The 13,439-nt window shown below is 51.6% G+C and overlaps 1 protein-coding gene across 6 annotated transcripts in view; it reads left to right on the forward strand.

Annotated features, from left to right (window-relative positions):
* The window catches only part of NR2C2 (nuclear receptor subfamily 2 group C member 2), a 115,176-nt gene that overhangs the window by 82,779 nt on the left and 18,958 nt on the right, over positions 1-13,439 (forward strand). For all 6 annotated transcript variants that reach the window (XR_003507853.1, XM_027523496.1, XM_027523492.1 and 3 more), the window contains 2 exons: positions 7,225-7,425; positions 13,170-13,272. Coding sequence is in view for 5 of the 6 variants with exons in the window: in XM_027523496.1 (XP_027379297.1) it covers positions 7,225-7,425; positions 13,170-13,272 (304 nt within the window). In the remaining variant the exon portion in view is untranslated. The remainder of the gene's footprint in view (positions 1-7,224; positions 7,426-13,169; positions 13,273-13,439) is intronic.

The following is a 13,439-nucleotide window of genomic DNA, read 5'->3' on the forward strand; positions in this document are numbered from 1 at the left end:
CCACCTTCGATCTTTCCCAGCATCAGGGTCTTTTCTAATGAATTGGCTCTTCGAATCTGGTGGCCAAAGTATCGGAGCTTCAGCTTCAGCATCAGTCCTTCCAGTGAATTATTCAGAGTTGATTTCCTTTAGGATGGACTGGTTGGGTCTCCTTGCAGTCCAAGGGACTCTGAGGAGTCTCCTCCAATGCCATAATTCAAAAGCATCAGTTTAGCTTGGTCAGTAAAGAACCTGCCTGCAAGGCAGGAGTCTTGGTTTCTATTCCTGGGTTGAGAAGATCCCCTGGAGAAGGAAATGGCAGCCCACTCCAGTATTCTTCCCTGGAGAATCCCGTGGACAGAGGCACTTGGCAGGCTGCAGTCCATGGGGTCACAAGAGTCGGACGTGACTTAGCGACTGAACCGCCTTCCTTACGGTCCAGCTCTCACATCCATACCCGACCACTGGAAAAACCATAGATTTGACTAGACGGACCTTTGTTGGCAAAGTAATGTCTCTGCTTTTTAATACACTGCCCAGGTCTGTAATCTTATGACGAAATCTCAGTATTTTCATGGTCCTCTGTCCTTGGGCTATGACCTTCACAAGTATTTATTTATTTCCCCTGCCCCCACTTAGATGAGAAAGGCAGGGTAGAGGGACCTGGAGTTGAAGAAATGGCCTTTCCGCAGTGGGATAAGACAAGTCTCTGGTAAAGTCTTCTCTCCTGGGGAACAGACCTTGGTTACGTTGAGTTTTTTGTTTTGTTTTGTTGTTACCAAGAATACTCTTCCCTCTTCCCCTGCCAGAGTCACCAGAAGATCATTCTCATTTCTTTACCAGGAGACCCAGGTGGGTTCCTGGAGCCGAAACTCGTGAGCATGCGGGACCCTCTGTGACCTTACCCCCCGGAGTTTCTCAGCCCTGTGCTGTGTACACGAGTGTACACGAGGTCTCCAGCCTCACTGGGATCACCACTTGGGTTTCCTGCCCGCTTGGCTTCTGACCCACGTAAGCAGACCGTAGACTTGACGCATCCACTTCTCTCCAGATCTCAGTGTGCCTCACGGTCAGCTCTCTGATGGGCCCTCAAGGAAAGTCCTTGGTTTTCAGTTTTTTTTAAGGACGGAATGATGACTTCCCAGCCCTTTATGTGTGGAAGTTGCAACTGGAAGTGTACTTTGAGCGTGACTCACCTGTCTGTAGTTGGTTGGACATCCTCACCTGGGCATCTCACACTTGGCAGGCCAGAAGCAGACTCTCAGTGCCTGCCGCCTCTCGCCCGTCCACCGCCTGCTCAGGCTGGAGACCGGAGGGCCGCTTCTGGCGCCGCCTCCACGCTGGTGCCCCCCCGCCTGCGCCCGCCTCCGCGCTCAGCTCTCCCCAGGGCCGCCCCAACTGCCCCCCAGCTGCCAGTTTCCAGCCAACATCTAAGAAGGTCTTTGTTTCCCATCATTCCCTCACTTAAAACTTTGAGTGTATTTAGAAAACACATTTTATCTTATTTAAGAAAGAAAACTTTGTCAGGTATTTTACCCACCTGAACTTGTAGGAATTGAGGCGTTCGTGGGGCCAAATGGAGAATGGGCCAATGTTTTATCATTTCGCCTGTGAGCAACACTAATTATTCATATGAGTTATTTATTTAAAAAATCATTTACTTTTTTGTGTAGTTCAAAAAATGTTTAAACATTTTTTACCGTTTTCATTTTAAGTTTCGTTATCTTTGCTGCTGTTCTTTGTTATGCTCTAACGTGTGCTGGCCTGTAGTGATGACAGAGTTTGCATGTATTACATAAAGACCTGTGTGTCTGTCTGGGATGCATGTGTGAATGTCTGTGTATATAGAATAGTATAGGGCAGGTCTCCAATAGCACAAGAAACCGGAAGACCTGCTTCTGGGGAACAGCCCCTGAGTGGCTCTCACTGTGCTTAGAGGCCCACACTCCCCACAGGGCCAGCCCCCTCCCCTCTAGATCCTTGGGCCTGACATCAGTTCCCAGAGCTCCTTCCTCTCAGGACGTCCCTCATCAGAACATGTCCTGTTGCTTAGAACACACTTTCCCCTAGACCTGTACCTGCCACCATTCTCCTTATCCTTGAATCTTCTTTAAAACGTCACCTCATCACAGAGGCATTTCCTCATCTCTCTTTCTAAAGTGCCTGCATTTTTCTCTTACCCCAGCCTGATCTTTCCCCTCAAAGCATGTATCATACACTTAAATTATTTCCTGGTTGGTCTGTTTACTTGTTTTTTTGCCAGTCTTTCTCATTAAACTAAAAGCTTGGTGAAAGCAGGCACCATCTCCGTAATGCCTGTCTCTAGCCTAGTGCCAGCAAAGGTCCGTCTAGTCAAGGCTGTGGTTTTTCCAGGAGTCATGTATGGATGTGAGAGTTGGACCATAAAGAAAGCTGAGTGCTGAAGAATTGATGCTTTTGAATTGTGCTGTTGGAGAAGACTCTTGAGAGAGTCCCTTGGACAGCAACGAGATCCAACCAGTCCATTCTAAAGGAAATCAGCTCTAAATATTCATTGGAAGACTGATGCTGATGCTGAAATTCCAATACTTTGGCCACCTGATGCGAAGAACTGACTCATTGGAAAAGACCCTGATGCTGGGAAAGATTGAAGGCGGGAGGAGAAGGGGGCGACAGAGGATGAGATGGTTGGATGGCTCGATGGACGTGGGTTTGAGCAAGCTCCGGGAGATGGTGGTGGACAGGGAGGCCTGGCGTGCTACAGTCCATGGGGTCACAAAGAGACACACCCGAGCGACTGAACTGAAGTGAGCCTAGGGCCTGACACGCGTGAGTGAGCCGCAAAAGAAAGTCCTGATTTACTCAGTGGGGGAGAATTGATGAGATGAAATGGCTGAGACAAGGCTTCCCAAGTGAGGGGGAGAAGTGAGAGAGCTGAGAGAAGGGAAGTACTTTCATCTCGGTCCTGTTATGTTCCAGGCTGTGTGCCAAGCACTTTGACGTGTGTTGTTTCACTTCCCTGGAGATCCTTTTTATAGAGCTGTAAGCAGGCTCAGAAAGCGAGAGGGCTGCTCCACGCTGACGCGGCTGGAAGGCAGTGGGCAGGCATTCCAGTCGTGGCTGCAGCTCCAAGCGCCATCTCAGAATCACAGACTCAGGTGTTCCCAGGCCCAAGCAGCAGTGGAGGAGGAGGCGGGGCAGGGGTTGGGGAAACCAGCTAAAGGGGCAGCCACACCCACCCCGCTGGCACAGGGGGGGACGTGGGCCCAGGATGGCCAGAGCTGCTCGTTTGTTAAAAAGAACTGTGTGTGTGTGTGTGCGCATGGGTGGTCATTTGTGTCCGACTCTTTGTGACCCCGTGGACTGTATAGCCCGCCAGGCTCCTCTGTCCACAGGATTCTCCAGGCAAGAATACTGGAGTGGGTTGCCATTTCCTCCTGCAGGGGGTCTTCCCAATCCAGGGGTTGAGCCCCCAGCTCCTGCATTGCAGGTGGATTCTTTACCCCGAGCCATCAGGGAAGCCTGAAGAGCAGTAGACAGGACTTCTGTGGGAAATACCCCACTTTTAAATGTTGTCAATTGGAGTTTAGTTTTTTTTTTGTTTTTTTTAATGTAAAAGTTGGAGAATTGAAACGGAAGTTAGGTCATGACTGGCTTTTTGCCTTCAAGCCGTCCCTTTGCAAGCTCTTTTTTCCAGTAGAAACGATGGGCCCAGCCTGGCTGGAACAGAGAGGGTGAATAGACGAGAATGGCAGCATGTGAGGCCATCGCTGAGAGCCTTTTGGATTAGAACCCGGGGCCTTGGGCTGGTAGAGCGCAGTCGGCACTGCTCTGACAGGGCTGCACATCCCCAGCAGTGCCCACCCTGTGCAGACTGAGCGGCGAACGCCACACAGGGCTAGCGGGGAGAGATGGCGTTATGGCTCAATGCTCAGGAGCTGTTGCTGACACTAAAAACGGGCGTGGGTTCAGTGTAAACTGCCATGCTACGTGTGTCCACAGGAGTGCACGCAACCCAGTGCACGCGGCCTTCACTTGAAGGAGACTGGAGCTCACTTGTAGAGGGTGCAGGGACCACGTCCCGGGGGCCCCTGTGCTGGCTTCTCCCGCACCACTCGCTTCACCGGAGGCCTTCTTTGTGTTCACCTGGTGTTTCTCACTGAAAAGAGTGTTACAGACACACTCACGATTCACATTAGACACACGTTCTTCTCTAGTGTATCAGTGCATGGACTGTACAGCCCTTGGAATTCTCCAGGCCAGAACACTGGAGTGGGTGGCCTTTCCCTTCTCCAGGGGATCTTCCCAACCAGGGGTAAGAACCCAGGTCTCCCACATTGCAGGCGATTCTCCACCAGCTGAGCCAGCAGGGAAGCAGTGTATCAGTCACATCAGAACAAAAGTGCTTTTCAGAACCAGCATTAAAGCCGCACTGATAGGAAGCAGGCTGCGGAAGGCCTTAGCCTTAAGAGTCAGAACAGTGTCCCTTCAGTGCTCCCCCACCGCTCCCTGCCTCGCCCGCAGTTTGTTAGCGTTTGCAGGTTGGGAGTCTGCACATTTGTTCCAAGTAAAGAAATTAAAGCTTGCGTCTTGTGTGTGTTTCCTGGGGCTGCCGCAACAGATTACCACAAACTGAGCTGCTTAAAACAACAGAAGTGTGTTCCTCTTCTGGGGGCCAGAAACCCGGAATCCTGGTGTCGGCAGGGCCGGGCTCTGTCTTACGGTTCTAGGGGAGCATCTCTGCTTGCAGCCGAGTCACTGCCGCCTCTGCCTTTGTTGTCACGTGGGCGCCTTTTAAAGGGCAGCACAGTGCGCTGCCACTCAGGTCAACGACATCCGCAGGGGCTGCCCCAAGTTAGGTCAGCTGTGTGAGTCCTGGGGGCCAGGGCTGAGACTTCGTTCTGAGGGGACATGATTCTCCCTGCCACACCTTTCTCCTCTGAGGAGACTTAATCTTTGGATACGTCCCCTCAGTTTACTGTCTCCTCAGTCTCATTACGGAGTCTGCCTGCCCATGTGTGTTAGCAAGGTCTCCCCACCTCATGGTCACTGTGAGATTCCAGAACACTTCAGGAAGAAAGTGAGAGCTGACAGGTGTGAAGAGGAGGTCAGACCTCTGACTCCCAGATCTCCAGGCTAGGGGAGGGCCTTTCGAAGGCCATTTAGCTCCCCTCCTCACGAAGTAGGCAGGAGGCCCTCCCTTGGCCGCCGGGACATGTTTTCTCACCCGGTCCAGTTCTCTGTCTCCAGTTGGACTGCTCCAGGGGCCCGGCACACCGCAGCTGGTAACGGTGAAAGGTCCTTCCTGTCCTTCCCGCTGAGGGCCCTGCTTCTAGCGTGGTGGGCCTTTGGCCCCTTGGCGGGAGTGACAGTGTGCGGGGCCTCTGGCCCGCGCTGTAGCAGCTCTGCATGGCCCCCTCTCTTGCCTCAGCGTCACTCCCTCAGAGCAGTCTCTCCTCCTCAGGCTGCCCCACGCCCTGCCCGTGTCGGGCTCTCTCCGTTCCCCTGCTGTTTGGCATCCTCCGTGGCGCTGGCGCTGACTGTGCGATGGCTGCACGGCCGGTCTGTCCTCTGGCAGGTGGGCTCCCCACCGGGCTCACGTCTGCACCCTCAGTACCGGGAGCAGCGCTCACCAGCGAGCAGCTGCCCAGTGAGCACGCGTTAAGCAACGGGCTTCCTTGCCTGTGCCATTTTCTTGGGCACCTACCAGCGTTGGCTCGTCTCCTGTACTGGACACTGGCAGAGCCGCTGGGTAGGACTCTGTGCGTTTGCTGGGGATGCCGTGTCCCGAGGCATTTCTGTCAGGAGGGGGCACAGGTCCGTCTGTAGATGTGCCCCAGGGCCCTGGGGTCCCCCAGAGACACCACACATCTGCCCGGCCCAGGGCCCAGCGCGAGCACCCCAGGAGTCCCGTCTGCCGGGAAGGCCTGCTGGGTCCTTGGGGAGAGAGCGGGCAGTGCTCCGGGCCGGTGCCTGGCCTGGAAGAGAGGCAGGAATGGGCTGGAACAACTTCCGTGAACATCACGATCGGGAGGCAGAGAAGTTGCTCTTCCCACAGCAGCTGATTAGTCATGACTGGTGCACTGGGGCAGGGACGCAGGGAAGAGACCCCCTCTTGCAGGGGCCTCCTGAGCGGTGGGTGTCCCCGGAGAGCCAGGCTCAGGGCTTGTCGGAGTCGGCGCTCACTACCTCCAGGGCTGCCGTGGTCTCGTTCACGGCCTCTCTCCGGTGCCGACCCTGCGGGTGCAGCCCAAGCCAGGTGTCATGTCTGTGCTTGAGGACCTCAGAGTCAGGACGGCGGGAGGCTGGGCTGTCAGCAAGGAGCCCCCTGCGCGTCACTCCGAGGCGGGCATTTACAGGGCCTGCCCTTCGGAGGCCACCCTTCTTTAAAGCAGCCTTTGTCAGCTTGGGTTCAGAAACTCAGGAGAGGTCATTCCCTGCTCATCCAGTGGTTTGGGTTCCATGCTTCCAGTGCAGGGTGCCTGGGTTCCATCCCTGGTCAGGGGAACTAAGTTCCAGGCAACGTGGCCAAAAAATAAAAGTTAGAGTTGTTCACATTTCTCAGTTTGCCTAGAACAAGGAGGTACACACATCCATATGTACATGGAGCCAAGCACGGATGGATGTATGGACCTCCTTAAGCACACTCTCTCTATATATGTAAGTTAAGATACCGTCTACTGTTTATTATTGTCTCCATTTCATTCATAACAGAAGGGGCCTTTCTCGGTCCAGTTTAATTGAAACTTAGTTGATATGCAGCACTGTTCTGAGTATAAACCACAGTAACTTAGATTGTACCATCACATTGTAAAGTGATTGCCACAATACGTTTAGTTAACATTCACCAACTCATGCAGACACAGAGAAAAGGAAAAGGAAACACGAATGTTTATTCTCCTTGTGGTGAGAACCGTGGGGGTCTAGGCCCGGAACTGCTCTCACCCACGTGTGCGGCGGAGCAGTCTCGAGCCGCGGGCCACGCCCCAGGCCACGCCCCCAGGACGGGCCTGGCCCCTGGAATCTGCGCCTTTGCGGCGCCTTGGTGCAGTTTCCCGTCCCCTCCTTCTGAAGAGCATTGTGACTGTAAGAGTAGTAGGGATGGTATCACCCTGCAGTGACACAGCTCTGTGAGAAGTGGACTCTGAAAGGCTCCTTGTTGCCCCCTCTCCGGCCCTGGTGAGGCCGTCCTGGCCCAGCCACCCCCAGGCCGGCGCTGGCAGTTGCACGCTCTCTGTGAGAGCCCCTCCGCGTTGTGTCTTGTAGATCGTGACCGACCAGCAGACGGGGCAGAAGATCCAGATCGTCACCGCGGTGGACGCCTCCGGATCCCCCAAGCAGCAGTTCATCCTGACCAGCCCCGATGGAGCTGGAACTGGGAAGGTGATCCTGGCTTCCCCAGAGACCTCCAGTGCCAAGCAGCTCATATTCACCACCTCGGACAACCTCGTCCCCGGCAGGATCCAAGTAAGACCCGTTGACAGGTGTTTATCTCAGCATTTCTGCTGCCACGCTTGTTCTGGACTCTCACCTCTACTCTGGAGGCCATATCCGTCCCTGAAGGTCCTTTGAGGACCTGCAGCCATGGCAGGTTGCTGCCTTGGTTCAAGTGAAAAGCAGCAAGTGAGGGGCAAGGCCCAGACGGCAGCTACTGCAGTGCTCAGGGAGGGTGGAGATAGGAGGCCGACTGAGCAGGTGGTGTGGCCCCCTGGATGACTGTCTCACCACAGCTGACCACAGCCAGGTGAGGGCCGGCTGGGTCTGATCTGACCCGGCCTGGCCAGCCCTCTGTTCTGTCCTTGCTCCTGTGGGCTGCAGCCTGTGGCCCCTCAGCTCTGGCCTCTGTTCCTGCCCTGCTTCTCCCTCTGATGGGCGAGGTGGGATCCGTGCAGGTGCAGGGAAGGGAAGAGCAGGAGCTGGCAGAAGAGCAGGCTTACTGGGATGCGCTGAATGTCCAGGTCCAGCACCTGGAGGAGTAGGGCTCAGGCCGGTGTCCCGCATTGGCCAAGCACAGGGCGCGTGCAGTCCACCGTCGTGTTTAGCTCTGCTTTCTAATTAAAAAGAAGCTTGTGGTGACGTGGACTTCACCGCCTCAGTCAGTTTCAAGTGTCCAGTTCAGTGTATTGGCGTTGTTTTGCAACCCTCCCCCGCTCTGGTCCATCCACAGAACGCCCCATCCTCCCCGACCGAAGCTCTATGGCCATTAAACACCTGTCCCCACCTCTCCCCAGCCCCTGGCCACCACTCCGCTCCTTTCTGTGGGTCTGATGACTCTAGGGACCTCACATGAGGAGACTCCTGTAATACTTGTCCTTCTGTGACTGGCTAATTTCACTGAGCCCAGTATCCTCAAGGTTCATCTGTGTGGTCACACGTGTCAGGATTTCCTCCTTTTAAAGCTGAATGATATTCTGCTCTGCGGATGGACCACGCGTGGGTTATCATTCATCTGTTGATGGGTACTGGGGTCGCTTCAGCCTTTTGAGCACTGTGAGCAAAGCCGCTAAGCATCCATGTGTTTTGCAGGGGCATTCCGCTGTGGAGAGAATTCAGGAAGGAAAGGGTTTCTTTCCTTCTGCTCAGCTGTGTTCAGAACACCAGTGTGCAGAGCTTTCAGAGCTGTGCTTCTGAGACACTGCATGATGGACTTACTCATCCTTCCCTTCCCAGCTTCCACTCTGATCACCTGAAATCTGAATTCCTCCCTGCTTGCTCAGACTCCTCGCTCGTGAGAGGATGGCTGTGATCTTTCGCATCTCTTACAAGAGGTCATCCCACGTAATGATTTCTGTATATAGTCACTGCGCTTAAATGACCGTAAGGCTTAGTGGTGGTGGTGGTGGTGTCCCGCTCTGCGACCCCATGGCCTGCAGCATGCCAGGCTTCCCTGCCCTTCGCCGTCTCCAAAATTCGCTTAAGTTCATGCCCATTGAGTCCGTGATGCTATGCAGCCATCTCATTGTCTGCTGCCCGCTGCTGCTCTTGCCTTCAGTCATTCCCAGCATCAGGGCCTTTTCCAGTGAGTCAGCTTCACATCAGGCGGCCTAAGTGTTGGACCTTCAGCAACTGTCCTTCCAGTGAATATTCAGAGTTGATTGATTTCCTTTAGGATGGATTAGTTTGATCTCCTTCCTGTCAAAGGGACTCTCAAGAGTCTTCTCCAACACCACAATTTGAAAGCATCGATTGTTTGGCACTCAGCCTTCTTTATGGTCCAACTCTAATACCTGTACGTTACCACTGGAAAAACCATAGCTTTGACTGTGGCGGCCTTTGTCTGCAAAGTGAGGTCTTTGCTTTTTAACACACTGTCTCGGTTCGTCATGCCTCTCCTTCCAAGGAGAAAGCGTCCTTTAATTTAGTGGTTGCAGTCACTGTCTGCAGTGATTTTTGTAGCCCAAGAAAATAAAATCTATCGCTGTTTCCACTTTTCCCCTTTCTATTTGCCATGAAATGATGGGACCTGATGTCATGATATTAGTTTTTTGAATATTGAGTTTTAAGCCAGCTTTTTCACTCTGTTCTTTCACCTTCATCAAGGGGCTCTTAAGTTCCTCTTCACTTTCTGCCATTAGGGTGGTGTCACCTGCATATCTGAGGTTGTTATTTCTCCTGGCAATCTTGATTCCAGCTTGTGATTTATCCAGCCCAGCCTTTCACATGATGTACTCTCCATGTAAGTTAAATAAGCAGGGTGACAATATACAGGCTTGCTGTACTTCTTTCCCAATTTTGAACCGGTCAGTCATTACTTCCACTGTATAATCATAAGGGATTTGATTTAAGTCATATCTGAATGGCCTAGTGGTTTCCCCTACTTTCTTCAATTAAAGCCTGAATTTTGCAATAAGGAGTTCGTGATCTGAGCAACAGTCAGCTCCAGGTCTTGTTTTTGCTGACTGTGTAGAGCTTCTCCATCTTTGGCTGCAAAGAATTTCAGTCAGATTCTGGTATTGACCACTTGGTGAGGTCTCTGTGTAGTTATCTCTTATGTGCTGTTGGAAGAGGGTGTTTGCTGTGACCAGTGTCTTCTCTTGGAAAAACTCTGTTAGCCTTTGCCCTGTTTGATTCTATACTCCAAGGCCAACCTTGCCTGTTACTCCAGGTATCTCTTGACTTCCTTCTTTTCCATTCCAGTCCCCTATGATGAAAAGGACACCTCTTTTTGGTGTTTGTTCTAGAAGGTCTTTATGGAACAGGTCAACTTCAGCTTCTTTGGCATCAGTGGTTGGGGCATAGACTTGGATTGCTGTGATGTTGAATGGTTTGCCTTGGAAACGAACTGAGATCTTTCTGTTATTTTTGAGATTGCATCCAAGTACTGCATTTCAGACTCTTGTTGACTATGATGGCTACTCCATTTCTTCTAACAGAGTCTTGCCAACAGTAGTAGATACAATGGTAATCTGATTTAAATTCACCCATTCCCATCCATTTTAGTTGACTGATTCCTAAGATGTCGATGTTTCCTCTTGCCATCTCCTGCTTGGCCACATCCAGTTTACCTTGATTCATAGACCTAACGTTCCTTTTATAGCATCAGACTTGACTTTTACCACCAGACACATGCACGGTTGGGCGTTGTTTCCACTGTGGCCCAGCCACTTCGTTCTTTCTGGAGCTGTTAGGACTTGCCCTCCACTCTTACCCAGTAGCGTGCTGGACACTTTCTGACCTGGGGCTGATCTTCCAGTGTCGTATCTTTTTGCCTTTTCACACTGTTCATGTTCGTGGAGCTCGCGCAGCAAAAATCCTGGGGTGGTTTGCCGATCCCTCCTCCGGTGGACCACGTTTTGTCTCCACTGTGACCCGTCTATCTTGGGTGAACCTGCGTGGCATGGCTCATAGCTTCATTGAGTTACACAAGCCCCTTGGCCTCGGCTAGGCTGTGACCCACATTATTTCATAGCAGCTGTTGTTCACTTTTTCATGCGCCTTTTTCAGTCACATCACTCTTGTAAATGGAGAGCACGGTGGGTCGTGTAGAAAGTCTCCTACAAAGGCAGGAGAAATAGGTTTCAGAGGCTCCCTGTCCTAGTCCCTCCACTTCCAGAGCCTCACGAGAGAGCTAGTTGTTTAATCAGTAAGGCTTAATTATTTTTCTGCTAAATGTACTAGTCTGAACTTCCAAGCTGTTTCACGAGTGTAGAGAAGCAGCCAGAGACTTTGAGTATCCTCATGGTTGGAGCATCTGCACGGGACTCCCCCACTGCCCCGGGTCTTGGTGGTGGTAGCAGATTGGAGGGTGGGTCATTGAGAAGTAACATCACACCCTGGGCAGCCCCACCCGACCCCCACCACTGCCGAAGGGTGTGGCCCAGAGGCCTGGCCCCCATTCCCGCTGGCAGAGGAGGCTGTCAGGTGGGGTTTCCCCAGTTCTGCCCAGAGTTGTTCTTAGAAACCCAAGATTAGGAATTCAGTTGATCCTGACTTGGCTTCTTGTTCTGGTTTTTCATCATCTTCAGTTCAGTTTAGTCGCTCAGTCGTGTCCAACTCTGCGACACCGTGGACTGCAGCACGCCAGGCCTCCCTGTTCATCACCAACTCCCAGAGCTTACTCAGACTCATGTCCATTGAGTCAGTGCTGCCATCCAACCATCTCATCCTCTGTCGCCCCCTTCTCCTCCTGCCTTCAATCCTTCCCAACATCAGGGTCTTTTCCAGTGAGTTAGTTCTTCACATCAGGTGGTCAGAGTATTGGAGTTTCAGCTTCAGCATCAGTCCTTCCAGTGAATATTCAAGACTGATTTTCTTTAGGATTGACTGGTTGGATCTCCTTGCAGTCCAAGGGACTCTCAAGTCTTCTCCAACATCACAGTTCAAAAGCATCTCAGTTCTTTGGTACTCAGCTTTCTTTATAGTCCAACTCTCACATCCATACATGACTACTGGAAAAACCATAGCTTTGACTAGGTAGACCTTTGTCAGCAATGTGATGTCTCTACTTTTTAATACGCTGTCTGCTGCTGCTGCTAAATCACTTCAGTCGTGTCCGACTCTCTGCAACCCCATGGACTGCCGCCTACCAGGCTCCTCCGTCCGTGGGATTTTCCAGGCAAGAGTACTGGAGTGGGGTGCCATTGCCTTCTCCGAATATGCCGTCTAGGCTGGTCATAACTTTCCTTCCAAGGAGTAAGCGTCTTTTAATTTCATGGCTGCAGTCACCATCTGCAGTGATCTTGGAGCTCAAGAAAAGAAAGTCTATCAACTTTTTCCACTGTTTCCCCATCTATTTGCCATAAAGTGATGGGACCAGATGCCATGATCTTAGTTTTCTGAATGTTGAGCTTTAAGCCAGCTTTTTCACTCTCCTCTTTCACCTTCATCAAGAGGTTCTTTAGTTCCTCTTCACTTTCTGCCATAAGGGTAGTGTCATGTGCATATCTGAGGTTATTGATATTTCTTCTAGAAGTCTTGATTCCAGCTTGTGCTTCACCCAGCCCAGCATTTCTCATGATGTACTCTGTAAGCAGGATGACAATATACAGCCTTGACATACTCCTTTCCCGAGTTGGAACCAGTCTGTTGTTACATGTCCAGTTTAAATTGTTGCTTCTTGACCTACATACAGATTTCTCAGGAGGCAGGTCCGGTGGTCTGGTATTCGCATTTCTTTAAGAATTTTCCATAGTTTGTTGTGATCCACACAGTCAAAGGCTTTGGCATAGTCAATACAGCATAAGTAGATGTTTTTCCGGAACTCGCTTGCTTTTTTAGTGATCCAACGGATGTTGGCAACTTGATCTCTGGTTTCTCTGCCTTTTCTAAAACCAGCTTGAACATCTGGAAGTTCATGGTTCACATGTTACTGAAGCCTGGCTTGGAGAATTTTGAGCATTACTTTACTAGCGTGTGAGATGAGTGCAATTGTGCGGTAGTTTGAGCATTCTTTGGCATTGCCTTTCTTTGGGATTGGAATGCAAACTGACCTTTTCCAGTCCTGTGGCCACTGCTGAGTTTTCCAAATTTGCTGGCATATTGAGTGCAGCACTTTCACAGCATCATCTAAAGGATTTGAAATAGCTCAACTGGAATTCCATCACCTCCACTAGCTTTGTTCGTAGTGATGCTTCCTAAGGCCCACTTGACTTCGCATTCCAGATGTCTGGCTCTAGGTGAGTGATCACACCATGGTGGTTATCTGGGTCATGAAAATCTTTTCTGTACAGCTCTTCTGTGTCTTCATCATCTTATTTCCTGTTTATTCTTAGATCGTCACGGACTCTGCTTCTGTGGAGCGTTTGCTGGGGAAGACCGACGTCCAGCGGCCCCAGGTGGTGGAGTACTGTGTGGTGTGCGGCGACAAAGCCTCAGGTAAGCAGCGGTGGTCACGCGGGTGCACCTCAGGGGCCGGCATCACAGACCAGGTCCGGGCAGCGGGGTGGGGGGTCAGAATTCGACTGTACTTTTCTTTATTGGGATGATGATGTCCATAAGCAGATCAGGTTGTCAGATTATAGGAATCAAAAGGAAAAGTCAGG

The sequence above is a fragment of the Bos indicus x Bos taurus genome, chromosome 22, assembly GCF_003369695.1.
Source record: "Bos indicus x Bos taurus breed Angus x Brahman F1 hybrid chromosome 22, Bos_hybrid_MaternalHap_v2.0, whole genome shotgun sequence".
Lineage (NCBI taxonomy): Eukaryota > Metazoa > Chordata > Mammalia > Artiodactyla > Bovidae > Bos > Bos indicus x Bos taurus.